Below are 15739 nucleotides of genomic sequence, written 5' to 3' on the forward strand. Positions count from 1 at the left end.
TACTACAAAAATTGTTAACGTAACAATATACTGTCTCAGTCTTACTGAGGCATTTGTTTCTGCTCACTGTTGCAGCTGTCGCCATCAATTTTAGTCACTGTCCCCTAAGATTTAAAATTAGATTTGGCTCAGTGTTGTCTATATTTCAGCCTGGCTCTATATGACCCAAAAAAGCATGCCTTACCAATTTAAACAATTAAACACAAACATAAATTGTAACAAAATATAAAGTTGTCAAACAATAAATAAAATATGAAAATTCATAACACAATAATACCAAAGCAGGAAGCATACATCCACTTACTTACGACAGCAGGTAATTCACAACCTGTCAATGTTGGTCTACTGTGTTTGAACGCTATGCAGATAATAGTTCTTTCAAGAAACATTCTGTCACCACCTTAAAGGCGCTTTTCTCTGAAATGACAGTATCAGTCTACAATTTCACATGCATTATAACCCAGAAGACCACCCAAGAACCTCGAATCTCACAAATGACAACTTACAGCAAAGCAAATGGTATCACATTTTCAACATAAGACATCGAAAACAAGGGGTTGTCTGAAACGTTGGTTAACATTGACCAGACTACACAGCGCAACAACCTACAAGACAGAAATCTTCATACTCACCGCCGTGAAAACCTCAAATCTAACCCAATGAGAAGTGTGCATACTGCATGCTAGCACAGATGTGGCCTTATTGTAGAGCTTTTATTAGGACGACTCAAGACACAGTATAATATTATCATAACTCACTTGTTTCCAGACTGATCAGCTCTGTAGAGACTGCATGCTTGACCTGAATATCCAGGTTCACAACGGCATCTGTTCATTTTACATTCACCCCTATGTAAATCCTTGCCACAGCCTTCTGGACACAAATCTAATCCACAGTCATGACCTCCCCATGTTCCCTCACAGTAACATTTATGCAGTGGTGAGCACATTCCATGATCTGAACAGTTGTTTGGACAGTTGGTAACAAAGAATTCAGCTCGAAAACCATCCAGTACATAATTTGTGTCACTGTACAGCAATAACAGCATCTGTAATAACAAATAAATAAGTGATACACAGAATACATAAGCACAACATGTTTGTTTTATTGTTTGCAAATACAGTCAGACCCTGTCAATTAATAGACAGTTTGGTAAATCTAAATTCAGTTAATTCACAAAAATATGCACGTGTATATGAATACTTGTATTCAGGCAGCAGGTATACATGGAATATGTTGTAATTTATTATATAAGTTTATAAGGGGGGGGGGGGATCTAAATAGAACATAAAACATGCAGAACTGAAGAATTACAATAAACTACATTTTCATTTTAAACACACACATTTGAGTACACTAATTAATTATAAGTACATGGAGCAGAGTGCCTCTTGAGAAACTATCAACTACTCAGTTATTCAAGAAGTTTATCACTGTGCTCACAAGAGCCTACCACAGGTCCCTAATCTTAGCTACATGAAACCAGTCCACATCATCCCTACCTCTGTAAAATCTGTCTCAATATTATGCTTCCATCTCTGACCAAGTTCTCCAAATAGTCTCTTCTCTTCAGATTTTCTGATCATAAATTTGTTTAAATTTGTCACCTAACCCAGAAATGTTACATGCCCTGCCAATCTCATCCCAATTGATTTAATCATACTAATAAGATCTGATGAAGAGAACATCGTACAGTTTTGTCCAGTCTCCAGTCATTTCAACCCTCTTGGGTCCAAATGTTCTCAGCACCGATAAAAAAACAGTACGAAAGATGACTTTATATCAGCACACTTAAAATCATTAATCATTTAACAAATACAAATTCAAATGTTAACTTACAGCTCCTGATGTTGCAGTAACCTGCTGTGGTTGAGACTTGCCACTGAAGCTCCCAATGAGTGGTGATTCAAATGAATCACCATCATAAACAAACACATAGTCATATGAGCATTCTGTACTCATTGTATGGAATTTCAATGTAATGAACTGGCTGCTGTTTACAGCTGAAATAAAACATAATACATATAAGTTTACACACAGTAATTTCAAAAGGCCACAAAATACACATAATGAATTATTGTACAACACTTCTTAGAAGGCGGTTACTTGGGGAACAAAGATGGAGCTATAAGAATAACACTGAAATAAACCTCATGGAGACAATCTGTTATAAATGATAGTGGACCAAGATGGCTCAGAACACAATATAGTGGCAGGATATTGTGTCCATGATGCAGAACTTGTGGCAATGCACAACAGAGAGTTGACTGGGCAGTTGGATGGCAAGCTGGTTATGAAGAACAATTGCAAGTTAAAGTAGGCCATGGTATGGCAAATGAAGCATTTATTTACAAACATTCCACAAAGAACAATGGGATTCCTCATACTGCCTGATTTGTCTACTAATGCTTTGTACAAACATGTAAATGCTAATTAACTAGCTTCATGCAGCACAAACCTTCTCAAGAAGCTGTCACTCAGGCAGTCAAGAAAGATTTCACTTATCATGGAACCCAAAACTTCATTACTGTGTTTACAAAATCCTGCCACCAACCCCTATCCTGAGCCTGATGAATCCGGTTGACATTTACAAACCATACTTCCTCAAGATGTTTTAATATTACCCTCCAATCAGCTTAGGTTAGGTTAGTTTCAGTTAGGATATTATAGTTTATGTAGTTTACTTATGACATGAGAATGAAGGAAACACTGTGAAACATTTCTGACTTCAAGACATCCACATTGACATTTCTTATGGCACTAGATACTTATTCATGCAAATGCATGTGCAGGTGAACAGGGTGGAAGTTACTTGTACCTGCTGAATCTGGAATTTTTTCTGCAAAAGACAGCCACTGTTCCACTGCATTCAAGAAGTACACAAAACCTAGTCCTACTCTACAGAACCTCAAAACTGAAAACTCTACAATGCAGAACAAAGGGCTGGAGAATTATAGGAAGACCTAAAAAAGAGACAGCCACATCACTCAGAAGTCATAACATGCTTTTCCCAATGAGTAAAGAACATGAATAAGACTATGTTCTCATACACTTTACACCACAAACTAAATGGTTACTTGTACATTTATTACTTATGTCACAAAATGTATAATATAAATCTGTACTATGCTTCTCAAGTGCAACAAATGTTTGTTTACAGTCAGCAGTACTACATATATGCAAACATGTACTAGATTAGAATAATGTGCTCTATGTTAATTTGGAAATATGGGTCATTGTGTGAAAACAATTAAAAATGGTACATATCCACAATTCTCTCACAACATTTACATTAATGACAGCATTAATTTCCATGTAGTTATTTTAGAGTATCAGAAATGCAGTATGGATTTCATAAATATAATAATTATGCACATCATTCTTATATATGTCATAAAACAGAAAAAATACATGTATTACCTTTGATTAGCCATTCACAGTGTGAGTCTTGAGTATAATTTGATCCTGAAGGTCCATCCGTAATAATACCCCAAGAATTATTAAACACTTTGCGGGATTTATAGCATGGTGTTAGCTGAAGGGCAGCACTGGTTTCAGTAATCAAATGCAGCCACAGAATGTATGATGTCAACAGATAAAAGGTATGGCCAGATTTAAACTTCTTCCTTACTCCCGGCCCCATTGTGCCTGGAACTTACTTATTCTGAATACCTACATAACTGATTTTATTCTCAATGATGCCATCAGCACAATAAAATATGTAAACTGTCTGCACGCCAAACCAACTGTTTGAAAATGCTGCATGTGCACCTGAAAATTCAGAACAAGATTAAATGAAACGCCAGCATTAATATCAAATAATACACATAGGTACTAGCCAATATAATTCACTTTAACCCAACCACTTTCTGGTCCTCCAACAATATTTAATCACTAGGAACAAAATAATTGCGATGATAAACCCTGCTAACGTTAATTACTTTGAGAATCTGCATTTAAACACAGAAAGTGGTATTGGGGAGGCGTATTTATTTGATGCCAAGGCTAACAAATCATGTTCTTCTCAACCCTGCAGGCACTGTCAAACACACAACACCCAAGGTTGACAAACAGCAATTTCTCCATTTAATCCAGCGTTAATAACTACTTGAATGAAGAAACAAAAACCGTTCATATATACCATTAGAACTTCAAATGAAAACAGTCGGAACTCCAAAAACTGTACCATTCACATATGCCCATATTTGACTTCCTTTCATTTTTTCTATAAGCAATTGCAGCCAAATCTTGACGTCACTCCCAAACACAAATGACGTTTCAAATGACTAGGAATCACTGGTTCCTTCGTTGAGTGGTATGAAAAATTCTGTTTACGAGTGCACTTATGCAATTTTCATTGCTGTAATTTGGCCTTAAAAGTATTTCCTGCACATTTTTGTCACTTATTTTCCATTATTCAATAATACTAGGTTTATGAAGAAATAACTACAGTCTACATTATAATCGTATAATAACATACTTTAATCTTTAACCGTATTCTTCTCATAATGATGTTGGAAATTCATAATGTTAACACGGAAGGATGTTGATATTATTCTATGCACGGAAGTAGTTCACGGTTGAAGGCAGACCGAAGGCCTTTGCATTTTAAGAATGTGTACGACTCTTTGGCTTTGTACTCTGTGAATGCGATAGCAACTAATACTTTCGGATTATAATACTAACGTAACTCCAAATATTTGAAAAATCTATCTGAAAGTTGTACTGCCTTCAGTCACATTGAAAATGAGAAGAAACGAGCTTACATTAATACCATAATTAAAGTCATAGGTCCCTGATTAGAAGTTAATATTTTTATCATCTATGATTTAGGAAGGCAACAGGCATTTCCCAATTCGTGGACCATGGGTCGAATGTGGTACATGTGCATTTTAAGACACGCGTTTTTGTAATTTTGCCAGTACAATGAAAATAGATAACGCCTGTATTAAATATTCAATTTCTGGTTAATGTTGAATACATTCACTGCTACTGCATGATTCCATCATAATCATTAATAACTGCAAAATCTTCCCACCTTCACGAGGATGATTTGTCTGGAATATTAGTACTCAGGTTTGGTCTTTCAGACTACTTATGTAAAATGGAAGAAACTAAGTCACTTACAGTAACAGTTACAGGCTGAATGAAGTGACAAGGAGTTTACTATGTGGTGATAAGCTATTAGGTTGAATCACAGGCAGTTGCTTAACCAATAATGTAAGTCACTGTCACAAATCAGTGTCTCACAGACTATACCTGGGTACTTAGGGGTTAAATTCAGCAGCAACTATTTCCTTCTTATCTTACAATTTCCCTGTAATTGGATGCTGTATTTTGAGCTGTTAACAGCACTGTTAAATAAACCACAAATAAACTTTAAAAAAACAGCTGAAGACCTGCCATCAGAATTAGATTCTACAAAGAAATAAATAGCCCTGATGACACCATTCAAGCCTGCCTGCCTACCTACCTCCTGAATCTAAATTTGAATGATTTTAATTGTAAATCTCATACACAACATAAATGTGAGGAACACGCAAGTAGGATAGGTGGAAATCACATTGTCTCCAAATGTGTGGATACTACATATTTCAAATTGTCTAAATTGACTTATATGTGTAGGACATTTATAATTGTAATTATATATTTTTCTTTTAACCAGCATTTACTAAAAAGCATGCATGGATATATTTCTTTCTGAAACTCCTAGCTTACAGTCTTTCACCAATTAATCAATGTTCCACTAAAGTATTTCTGTACAATCACCATCTAGCTTTGCAGAACAGGTATTAACTCTGGGTGTTATATTGGTGCAGAGGTGTATGAAAGCTGAATGTAAGATGATTTGGGCATAATTACATACGAGTCATATATCAGTCAGCCTGACATTTAATGGTGGTCTTTTGTGAAGATGGTAATGAATCTTAGGGTTCTATAGGAGTCAATTTTTTTAACCTGTTGAGCTTATCTTCTCTGTAAGGGCTCTGCTCCATGGAGTTAGTCAGATACAAATATACTTTCTCTCATACTCACCTGGAAAGTGGTGCTACTTGAAGTAAATTTATGAAGACATTAACAGTTTGCATTGTCATAAAATGTTCTCATTCTGCCCTTATTCTGGTTGCACTGTATACTGTAAATATAAATTAGGCAATACTTAGCAAAAGTTTCCAGTCATGTAATAACTAGTGGTGATGCAGCCATTCACGTCTGTAGATATTTGTTTATAGTTTATTTTAATAACGCTTTTCAGATTATATAGTGTCGAATGAGAGGATGATAGAGAATAATGAATTGGAAAGGATGTGGAAGAAAATGGTCATGGCCTAATTTAAGGTGCTATATCAGCATTTGTCTGTAGGGGTCGAGGATAATAATGAAAAATCCCAGTCAGGATAGTCAGTCTCTGCACTGAGATTTGAACCCGGGACCTCCAGAATATGAAGCAGGAGTGTTAATCACTCAATCATGATGTTCAGTGCATCTGTAGAGGATAATCTTCGTGGACCTGATATTGGTTCTGTAGATAGTGGTATGGATATAGTTCATCATCATTAAGTATGTTACAGATAAATGCTTGGATTCTCATTCCACTGCAGCAATTATGGTATCTTCAGTGGCTGGTGTTTGTACACTCTGTGGACAACCTGCATTGATTTGTGCGGGTGTGAGACTGTCTCCCAATAATATTGCTCTAATTATCTACACAAATTAATGTCTGAATTATATCATCAATAAAAAAGTTCAGTGTATTACCATGAAGCAGTTTGAGCTTGGTTATTGCAGGTATCCCAGGGTTAGGAACATATTACAGTATTTGCTGTTTTTGATTCCATGACCCTTCAATTATGGCTCTGCCTCACTGTACACTGTGCGACTACACTTGAAGGGCAGGAACTACTACATGATAAGCGTTATGTGTGGCTGTGTACAGGTAGCATGAACAGCAAAACTGCTGGATATGTACTGGCCCATTTGATGGTGATATGTAAGAAACTGTACGACACACAAAAGATCATATGGGCTGCATTTATGGGAACTTGGGTGGTTGAGAGCTGATAAGAGGTCAAAATTGTATAACTACCTACATGCAGTGTATTTATATTCACTCTACAGACTTCATGAACAAAGTAAGATGATTATGATGATGAAATTGCTATTTGTGAAACTGAAGAAAAATTACAATACAAAGGACTTGGATATTATTACTGATCTTTTCTGTACTGTTATATAAATTGTGTATCAATTACACTCTTGCTAAAAAATGTTCTGTTCTATAAGGGGTGTATCTGTTATAAGTCTATCAAAACTCATTCGTTTAAGATCAATGGTCTCAAAATCTCCATCCAAAATCATTTCCATGACGCTTCTACCAACAGCCGGTGAATGTTGAATTCCTGCAACATGGAAACATAAATAACTGCAATAATATTAAATGTGGGGTATGGAATGACACTTGACTCTCTTTCAGAAAGTTCTGGATTCAATGCTTGGTTAGTTCTTAATACAGATTTTTCTGGGGCATTAGAAATCAACCTATATTAACACAGCAGTAAATTTCTATGGTTCCAGCCTAATTACTTCAATGAAAATGGCTTAATTTGTTTAGTGATTAGAACCACTGTCTGAAAAAAAATGTCAAATTGGAATTTTCTTGCAGAAGGCTAAAAAGAGACATGTAGGAATACAAACTTCACACAAGACACATTAATTAATTTAATTTATTACCAAGGTCTAAAACCTTTATATCAAAATATAAACTCAAGATAATATTAGAAGCTGAAGAAAACTGTAGGATTTGAGGTTCTCACAGCAGTGAGTATGTCTTCTGGGTTATAGTGCCATGTAGTCTGGTAGCTCACAAACTTGTCAGAGGTCTTTCCTGCCTCCATCATCAGATGAATAGAGGTAGCAAGGACCTCTGAAATGTTGGTAAACTTCTACCAGACTAAATGGTGCTTGAACACAGAAAACAGCCATCTTCCTCTTCAGTACTGTACTAAAGCTTTAAATCACCTTGTATATTCTTCACAAACCAGAACACCACATTCTAAGTTATTTACATTAGTTGCACATTTGGTATGATAAAACTCACATTATGTCATGACTAGTTAAGTGATACAGTCAAATAACTGTTTAATATTATTCAATTTGAGATTTACCTCACTTCAGTGTTAAAAACCACAGAAATACAGAGAAACATTAACCGAGTATTTAAAACATTATAAAATACATAGGACTTACCATGACCACTGAAGCCTGTTGCAATATACAAGTTTGTGTAATATGGATGAGGACCAACAATTCCATTCTCGTCATAAGTGTTGTACTCGTAGTAACCACTCCATGCACTTTTCACCTGTGATTAAAATAAATGTATAATGACGAGCTTCATAACTTGCACTCTTCACCATATATTGTTAGGATGATCAAATCAAAGAGGCTGAGATGGGAAGGGCATGTATCATTTATATGCGACAGTATAAACCTTCAGTCTCATATACCACATAATCCTTCAAAGCATCACAGAATAGATAGAACAGAAATTGCAGTTATTGCACATGGTCTTATAGAATGACTGGAACAAACAATCATTCTGTATGATCTTATGTTCAATGTGTTTTGTTAACTCTGCACCATATTCTTAACTTTTTACACTAGACAGCACAATCACAAAGCAAAATTATACATTAAGGTTGACCTGAATGTGTGCTCACAAAAAAGCTCACTGCAGATTCACATTTCCAGCATTGTGATTAATCATCATTCATGTATTGTACCCTTTCTGCTACATCTTTCCAATATACAGTCCTCATAAATCTTACATACTGACCTTAACTGATTCAAATGCAGGCACACGTTTTGCAAGGATTGGCCAGACATTTTTATCAAAGAAATCATAATCCACATCCAGATTATCTACACTAGGTTCTTCTTCAGGAAGTGGAGATCTGCCACAAATATAATTGCCAGCAAGACCTTCCCGTCTGTAAACAATATCATAGTATTACATACAAGAAGTTCTGACCTGAACTAACAAGACTACTTTACCCAAATCCCTTTGTCTAATAAGGTAGCAAATATTACAAATTTAAAACCATACAACTCAGTGATCTATTTGCATATTATAGGATAGAAAAGATTAACACTACTTCAGAATTGTCAGGCACAATTTCAAAGTTAAAATCCTCACCATATTTATTAATATTTAATGAACTTCTTCATACAAGGTTTGTCTAATCCACATTCAATTAAGAGCTAAATATATTTCAATGACCCATTTACTTTCATAACCCTCCATTAATTTAACTACTAACATCAAAGTTCACATGGCTACCATTACAGTATTATCAATGATAAGGAGTTAAAAAGAACAATGTCCTTCAAATAGGTGGATTTAAAAAAAAATTAAATTGAAACACAGAACCCACAGTACCAACTGAAGAGGAGGCTGGGTTGTCCCCAGAATTGTTCTGAATGTAATTGCAGACAAAAATATTAAACTGTGTCAAACACAACACATACCTAAAATATGCTCCTGAGGGATCTATTGTTAATGGAGTGTTCAGACCCGGACCATTCTTGCAGTTTATACAGAATACATATCTCTTCCTGAAGAACAAAGAAAATTCAAAATGCCTGAATGAAAATAGATGATACATGGGATTCCTTAGAATAAGTACACCTCTATGAACTAAACTGTAGAAATATAAAAAACACGTCATATGAATAAATTAATAGGAGCAAGTAAGAAAAATCAATAAAGGCACATGTGTAAAGTGATGGTGAAGGCTTCAGAAATAAGTCCCTACACATGTGCACACATACATACACAAACCTGTTTACTTTAAAGTGAGATGCATAATCTGAAATGGAAACACTGCAAAAAAAGCTTACTGAATATTATGAACAATCTAAAATCATGGATTGTATTATATTTGCATTCACATTTTCCTGTTAATACTAATTAAGATAAATGTATGTTTCCATTTTATACCTTGGTTCCACGGGTAATGGGATGCTCAGCATCCCCTCACCAGTACCAATTCTGGCCATTTTTGCAACTCTTGCAGAGTGAGGTCCTGCTGCAATGATTACGAATCCAAATTTAATAGAGCGTAATTCCCCACTTTCAGTTTTCACCTGGAAATGTATGTTGAGAGCTTTAATACATTAACAGTGTTCCGATTATCATAACATGAACACAGAGTGCTCAAAGCACAGATTTTTCACCACACCTTCTCACTTTCTTAAGTACCATAAAGAAATACACTGCAGCAGTATGAATGCTGAGGTGGCAGTAACATAATTTCATTTAACAAACAGCTCTGAAATTCTGGTGATAAACTTTAAGGTCATGTCTGACAATTTTCAGTAGTAGGGGTATACATTAGTGAAAATGTTGCACTTAAATCATTAAATTTGCTATCCTGCACCAAATAATTCCAGTCTGGTGACAATATACATACATAGTACCCTCTGTGTTTACTTCTAGACAAAACTCCTTACTTGAATTTTATAAACCTTCAGTTAATGTTTATGTTTTAAGCCAATAAATAATCATCAACAACATAAACCAGAACCTAACGTATCCCATTCAGTTCCAATCCCTCAAGATTTTCTTGGTCATTCCCACTGATTGACAATGGTAATAAAGTGTCTCCTTGTTTCCAAACATTCTGACTGGAAAATGCATCATACAGATTTTTAGCTATACAAACATACTGTAAGTTTTGTTTATAACATATTTTAATTAGCACAATTATTTTCATATGTATACCAAACTCACTGAGAAAGTTATACAATACTTATCTTGTAAATCACAAGCTTTCTTTAAGTGTGTAAAATAGCTGATGTACTGCCCTAACATATTCCCATTATATCCTCCAGAGTATGATAATTATAAATGTCTGGTTGCCACAATTTCTGCTCCTGCACCCCCATATACAAATGGAAGAACAACTGTCAGCTCTTCCCATAACTTATTTTTAATATGGACTGGGTTCTGGCTCAGAAGACAAAATACTTACATTAAATTTGAAATTAAAATAATGAAAATTCTACTTTAAAGCAACAGCACTAAATAAAATTCAATAACATGCTCTGGTTTGTTTTTAACTTTTATTTTATCCTTACAATTATTGACACTTGGAATGAAAAATATTTACAACAAATATGCATTCTGTAAGCTGCAGTTTTCATTTCAAGGATTTAGAAAATGCAAGAACAAATGGTGTAAATGGGAATACATACCAAAACCTTTTCAACTGCTTCATAGCTTCCAGGCTCAACTCCTTCCGTTAACATATCAGGCATCTTTTTGAATTCAAAGCCAACAGCTTCTCCATCAACATACTCAACTCCTAAGGATAATGCTTTTGTCTTGAAAGCATACAATAAAGACCAAGGATCAAACCTGAATGAGATGGAAGACAGAATTAGCAAGTACCAGTATATAATAAATGATAAATGTAATGATCCCTAAGGATGCTGTGGAGGATATAATGAAAAGGTCATATTGTAATTCCTAAATATAAAGCTATTAAAAATAAAGGGAAATGTGATATTTAACTATGTAACCAACTGGCAGTGTCGGCAGAACCTGGAGATTTAACTCCATGAATACCAAAGACCACACTGGACACAGTAAATGTATTGTAAATATTATTACCATCCTTCATTTTCCAGACCATGACAACCTAAGGCAATACCATCTGTGTTGATCCATGGAAACTTCTGTTTCAGTTTTACTGGAGTAAGAAGTTCATTTTTGGCTCCCAATTTCCTGAAAAATAACAAGATTGTTCATATTATCCCACATATTTAGCATAGATTCTGTAACCACTGTAATTTAACATGATTCCTTACTTTATTCCTGTTGTCTAATCATTTTGAATGTGCTTTGTGAAATCATGGTTTATGCTGCTTTAACTCTTTGGCTAAAATTTCTATATTCTCACAAATACTTTCCTCAAGTCTTAATTGATGCCTACATTATTACCTAAGTTTTACAAAACTGCACTGCTTAGTTTCCTGAGCTAAAATATCTTGAAATCAAACACTTGTGTTACTAATTTACTTACTGATATCCTCTGCCTACATTCTGCAACCATAAAATAGTTGGTAAAGAACTGTAATAGTTTTCTTTTTAAATTGTGATCTTCTGGGTTGAACCCATGCAGTCATTCAGATGGTCACCAACATTTCAGAGGAACCTGCTTTCCCCTTCTTCAATGTGGAAGGGAGTAGTGATGTAATGTGAGTTAGGCTATATAGGAAAGCTGAAGGGATCCAAGAAGAGAAACAAAAGACTGACTAATTCTGCCACAAAAGCCTCAAATCTCACATTTGTAACAGATATTTACTAACAATACATGAATACTTTTACCCATTATAGTTCTTTGTCTTCAGATTTCACAGAGTAGACACTGACTTGTTAAAACTGAGAGTTAATTCTAGGATTACACATCTTGCAAACATGTAGCAAGACCCCTTGAATGCAGTGGAAGGCCCATATCAAGTTATTTTTTTAAAAATAACTCTATATTAGTCTTACAGTTCTGATAATATGTACTACTTACATAACATGCACAAAATTCCTGAAACATTTTTTTATCTTGAATTAAATGAATTTAGTACCTAAGATCCAATTTAATATTACATCCTCTTATCCTTCCATAAGAAGCAGTTCATACAGAATCACAAGCTAATTTAACCAATTATTTTAATTTTTTAAACATTAATACTTGCTTTTGAAGATTTGCATTCTCTTCTAATTGCTGAGCACCTTCCTCAGATGCAAGGCACAAATAACCAAATGGCGTGAATTGTACATCTGGTGGATCATGTCCTTCAACTGACAAATGTTGCTTGATGTTACGCAGGAATTCTGCACCAAAAAGCGACATCCGGATATTCTCCTCCAAGGAAAACTGTTGCCTCAAACCACCAACAGAAAGAACTGTTGATGCATCAACATACTAAAGAAAGAAAAATCAACATGACACTACATGTTTTTAATATTTGCATTAAATTCAGAATGTATAAAACATCATGGCATGTCCAAAACATGAGAAATGAGTGATTTGTTACTTTACAGTCAAATTAACTGGGAAATGAAATGGCATAAGAAGAAATCCCCCTTTTCCCCTACTTCAAGTATTAAAATATAAATTCAGATTATGTTATGGATTTCCTCATCTCAATATTCTTCTCCCCAAAATGGACATAATCACTAAACCAATTATACCTCCAAGTATATTACGATTCTCTTTACCCACAAAATATAAAGAAAAGTAATTACAATTATCATAGAAAACACAATCAATACATGACAAGTACAGTCACACACAAAACTTGGTAAGAACAAAGAAGCAGGTTTCAATAAATCAAGATTGTCATGGAGCCCTAAAATTTGATTGTAGTACACCAAATTGTTCTTAAGCTTTTCTACATCTGAAATCTTAATTCCAACTCTGTCAAGCAGATTACAACTTCAGCTGAACAGAAAAACCAGAAGCCTTTTTGTATGTTTAACAACTCCATGTAATCTAGTAGATTAACGAACATTTTGGAGGAAAGCATTGTCTCCACCTTCAGTATACCTACAAACCTACATATCATAAACCACAAGATCACAAAACAAAATGTCTTCACCAAGAAAATCTGAAGTATCTTATAGAAGCCCTTCTATTTAATCTGTATCATCAGTCTGTAGAAATGTAAGTAACAATGTAGATGGAATTAGTTGAATTGAAATTAATAAAATCCAATCTGCATGTGTGTTATAGAGGCTCCTTTTATATCAAATTATTGCAAACACTTTGCTGAACATATGTGGGATGAAGATGGCTCTCTTCTGGGTTGTAATGCCATATAGTATGGTAGGACTGTTTCAAAGGCACTTGCTGCCTTCATCATCATCACCACCCTGATGGAGACAGCAAGTACATCTAAAATGTTAGTAAACTTCTACCAGACTACACAGCATAAAAACCCAGAAGACAGCAATCTTCATACTCGCCACCATGATAACCTCAAATTCTACAAACATAGAACATCTGGAAATGGTGCACTACATAAAATATTACAAATGCTTGTGTCATACTGAGAAAGATATTACAGCACATCAGTCAAGAAATGCAGTGTTACAGGTACAGTAATGTTGCCATAAGATTACTGCAACACACTCAAACATGCAATATGAAAATTTGGAATGAGAGATGAGAACAAACAAGCATGAGAAATAAAGCACTTTTATTTGCACAGCACAAGTTTGGTAATTTCAATACACAACTTCAGATTATTAGAATAAGTATATACAATGAAACAGACTCTACATGCACAGACTATGAAATGGAGAGTATGAGGCGATTAGTAATCAAACTCAAATCTACTTTCCATGCTTTAAATTTGGATTTTGTTTACCTGACCCCAGGATACAATATTTTGATTTACCGAAGGATCTTTTTCGATGACAGTTACTGTAATTGCATTTGGTGCTCTCTGTTTCAGCCAATAAGCAATAGATGAGCCCATTGCACCTCCACCAATAATGGCAATATCGCAATGCTCTGGGAATACACCATCTCGATACGGGGATTTTGGAACTTTGTTTGTCACTTCACGTACGCCTTGTACTTTTGTAATAAAGGATTGCACTTTATTTTTTGCAGTTTTCATGTCATTTCCAAGAATCCTAAATGTCCGTTTAAAAGGATTCTCTGGTTTTGGTGGTTCATACGAAGAAGAAACTTCACTCTTATTTGTGCAAAAACACGCATTTTTATATAAATTGACAAATTTGACTTTTATAAATTTACGGCACTTGAATGTATTCACTGCTTTAAACATGGTGCTAATGAACATTTGCTGTGAAAGATTTAATTACATTAAGCAATGGTTTGTTCATATAAAGATGCATATTTATGACAATTTGCGTTTAAAAACAAATAATATAAGGCAAAGTTCAGCTACTTCGTTAACTGATAACCTCTTGCCCGAATTTTTCTAGGTCATAAACATCAGTCACCAGCTGATTATACCCATGCACAAGGACTTAAAACAAGATCTTTTCCTTCAACCGTCTCATTTTGTTAGGCACAACGGCTGCAATGAGATCATAAGAAACAGCATCAACGACCACACTCCAAAAAAAAGACAAACGATCTGCGTGTTACCACGCAACTAACGAACGCTGTGAATATAACCTCAATCTCAATATTGCAAATCTGTGATGTTACAAACAAATAACAATGCCGACACACGACGCAAAATATCACTAAATTTAATGCGAGCACACTCTAGAAAATTGTTTGACACCAATTATTTTACTGACTATCGCAGCCCTACGAAGTGTAGGATATTTAGTACACGGAGTATTTTCCAAATGCATTTTTTAGACCTTGCATCCTTCCTTGGTTATGATATCTATTACAGGTTTGAATATAATGTTGACAGATCTTATCAACAGTACAGATGCAATGCTATGCACACAATATCTAATAACTTCAACCGTTGACAAATCTTATCGTCTTATACAGAACGTTACTTCGTTAAATACTGCGCAATATAAAGATATTTCCCAGATGTGGAACTGAATGAGGCCCATATTTTAACATTCTACAAACTCAAGGTAAAGCTGTAATTTTCGTACAGACTTAAACGAAATTCACTAAGAGACAAAGCTTCACATCCACATACAGCAAGTGAAATTTTTACTCTTAGTGTTCATAAT

At 34.9% G+C, this 15739-nt stretch overlaps 2 protein-coding genes across 5 annotated transcripts in view; both read right to left on the minus strand.

Annotated features, from left to right (window-relative positions):
- The window catches only part of Megf8 (multiple EGF like domains 8), a 54195-nt gene extending 49894 nt beyond the window's left edge, over positions 1 to 4301 (minus strand). Inside the window, exons 1-4 of one of the 2 annotated variants that reach the window (XM_022073391.2) lie at positions 4142 to 4301; positions 3421 to 3771; positions 1840 to 2003; positions 759 to 1048 (exon numbers count right to left, since the gene is read on the minus strand). In XM_022073391.2, coding sequence (XP_021929083.2) covers positions 759 to 1048; positions 1840 to 2003; positions 3421 to 3643 — 677 coding nt within the window. In that variant the 5' untranslated portion in view covers positions 3644 to 3771; positions 4142 to 4301. Of the gene's footprint in view, positions 1 to 758; positions 1049 to 1839; positions 2004 to 3420; positions 3772 to 3941; positions 4059 to 4141 lie in introns of those variants that run through there. The other variant, XM_087352978.1, reaches the window with a different exon arrangement.
- Positions 4302 to 7075: 2774 nt separating this feature from the next.
- Positions 7076 to 15412, minus strand: LOC110834449 (FAD-dependent oxidoreductase domain-containing protein 1). Of its 3 annotated transcripts, none has more exons than XM_087352442.1 (9): positions 15341 to 15412; positions 12754 to 12983; positions 11675 to 11788; positions 11257 to 11419; positions 10001 to 10146; positions 9529 to 9615; positions 8837 to 8990; positions 8248 to 8362; positions 7076 to 7400 (listed from the first exon to the last, which is right to left on the minus strand). In XM_087352442.1, exons 1-9 carry the CDS (start codon positions 15395 to 15397, stop codon positions 7261 to 7263), a joined length of 1206 nt encoding a protein of 401 aa, XP_087208568.1. In that variant the 5' UTR covers positions 15398 to 15412; the 3' UTR covers positions 7076 to 7260. The 3 variants fall into 3 exon arrangements, with proteins under 3 accessions (XP_087208568.1, XP_021929318.1, XP_021929312.1); XM_022073626.2 differs by lacking the exon at positions 15341 to 15412 and adding an exon at positions 14461 to 15106; XM_022073620.2 differs by lacking the exon at positions 15341 to 15412 and adding an exon at positions 14431 to 15105.
- Between the last annotated feature and the right edge of the window lie 327 nt (positions 15413 to 15739).

Source organism: Zootermopsis nevadensis, unplaced genomic scaffold (assembly GCF_977971745.1).
Source record: "Zootermopsis nevadensis isolate Lab colony 2312 unplaced genomic scaffold, Znev_1.0 Znev_ptg000021l, whole genome shotgun sequence".
NCBI lineage: Eukaryota > Metazoa > Arthropoda > Insecta > Blattodea > Termopsidae > Zootermopsis > Zootermopsis nevadensis.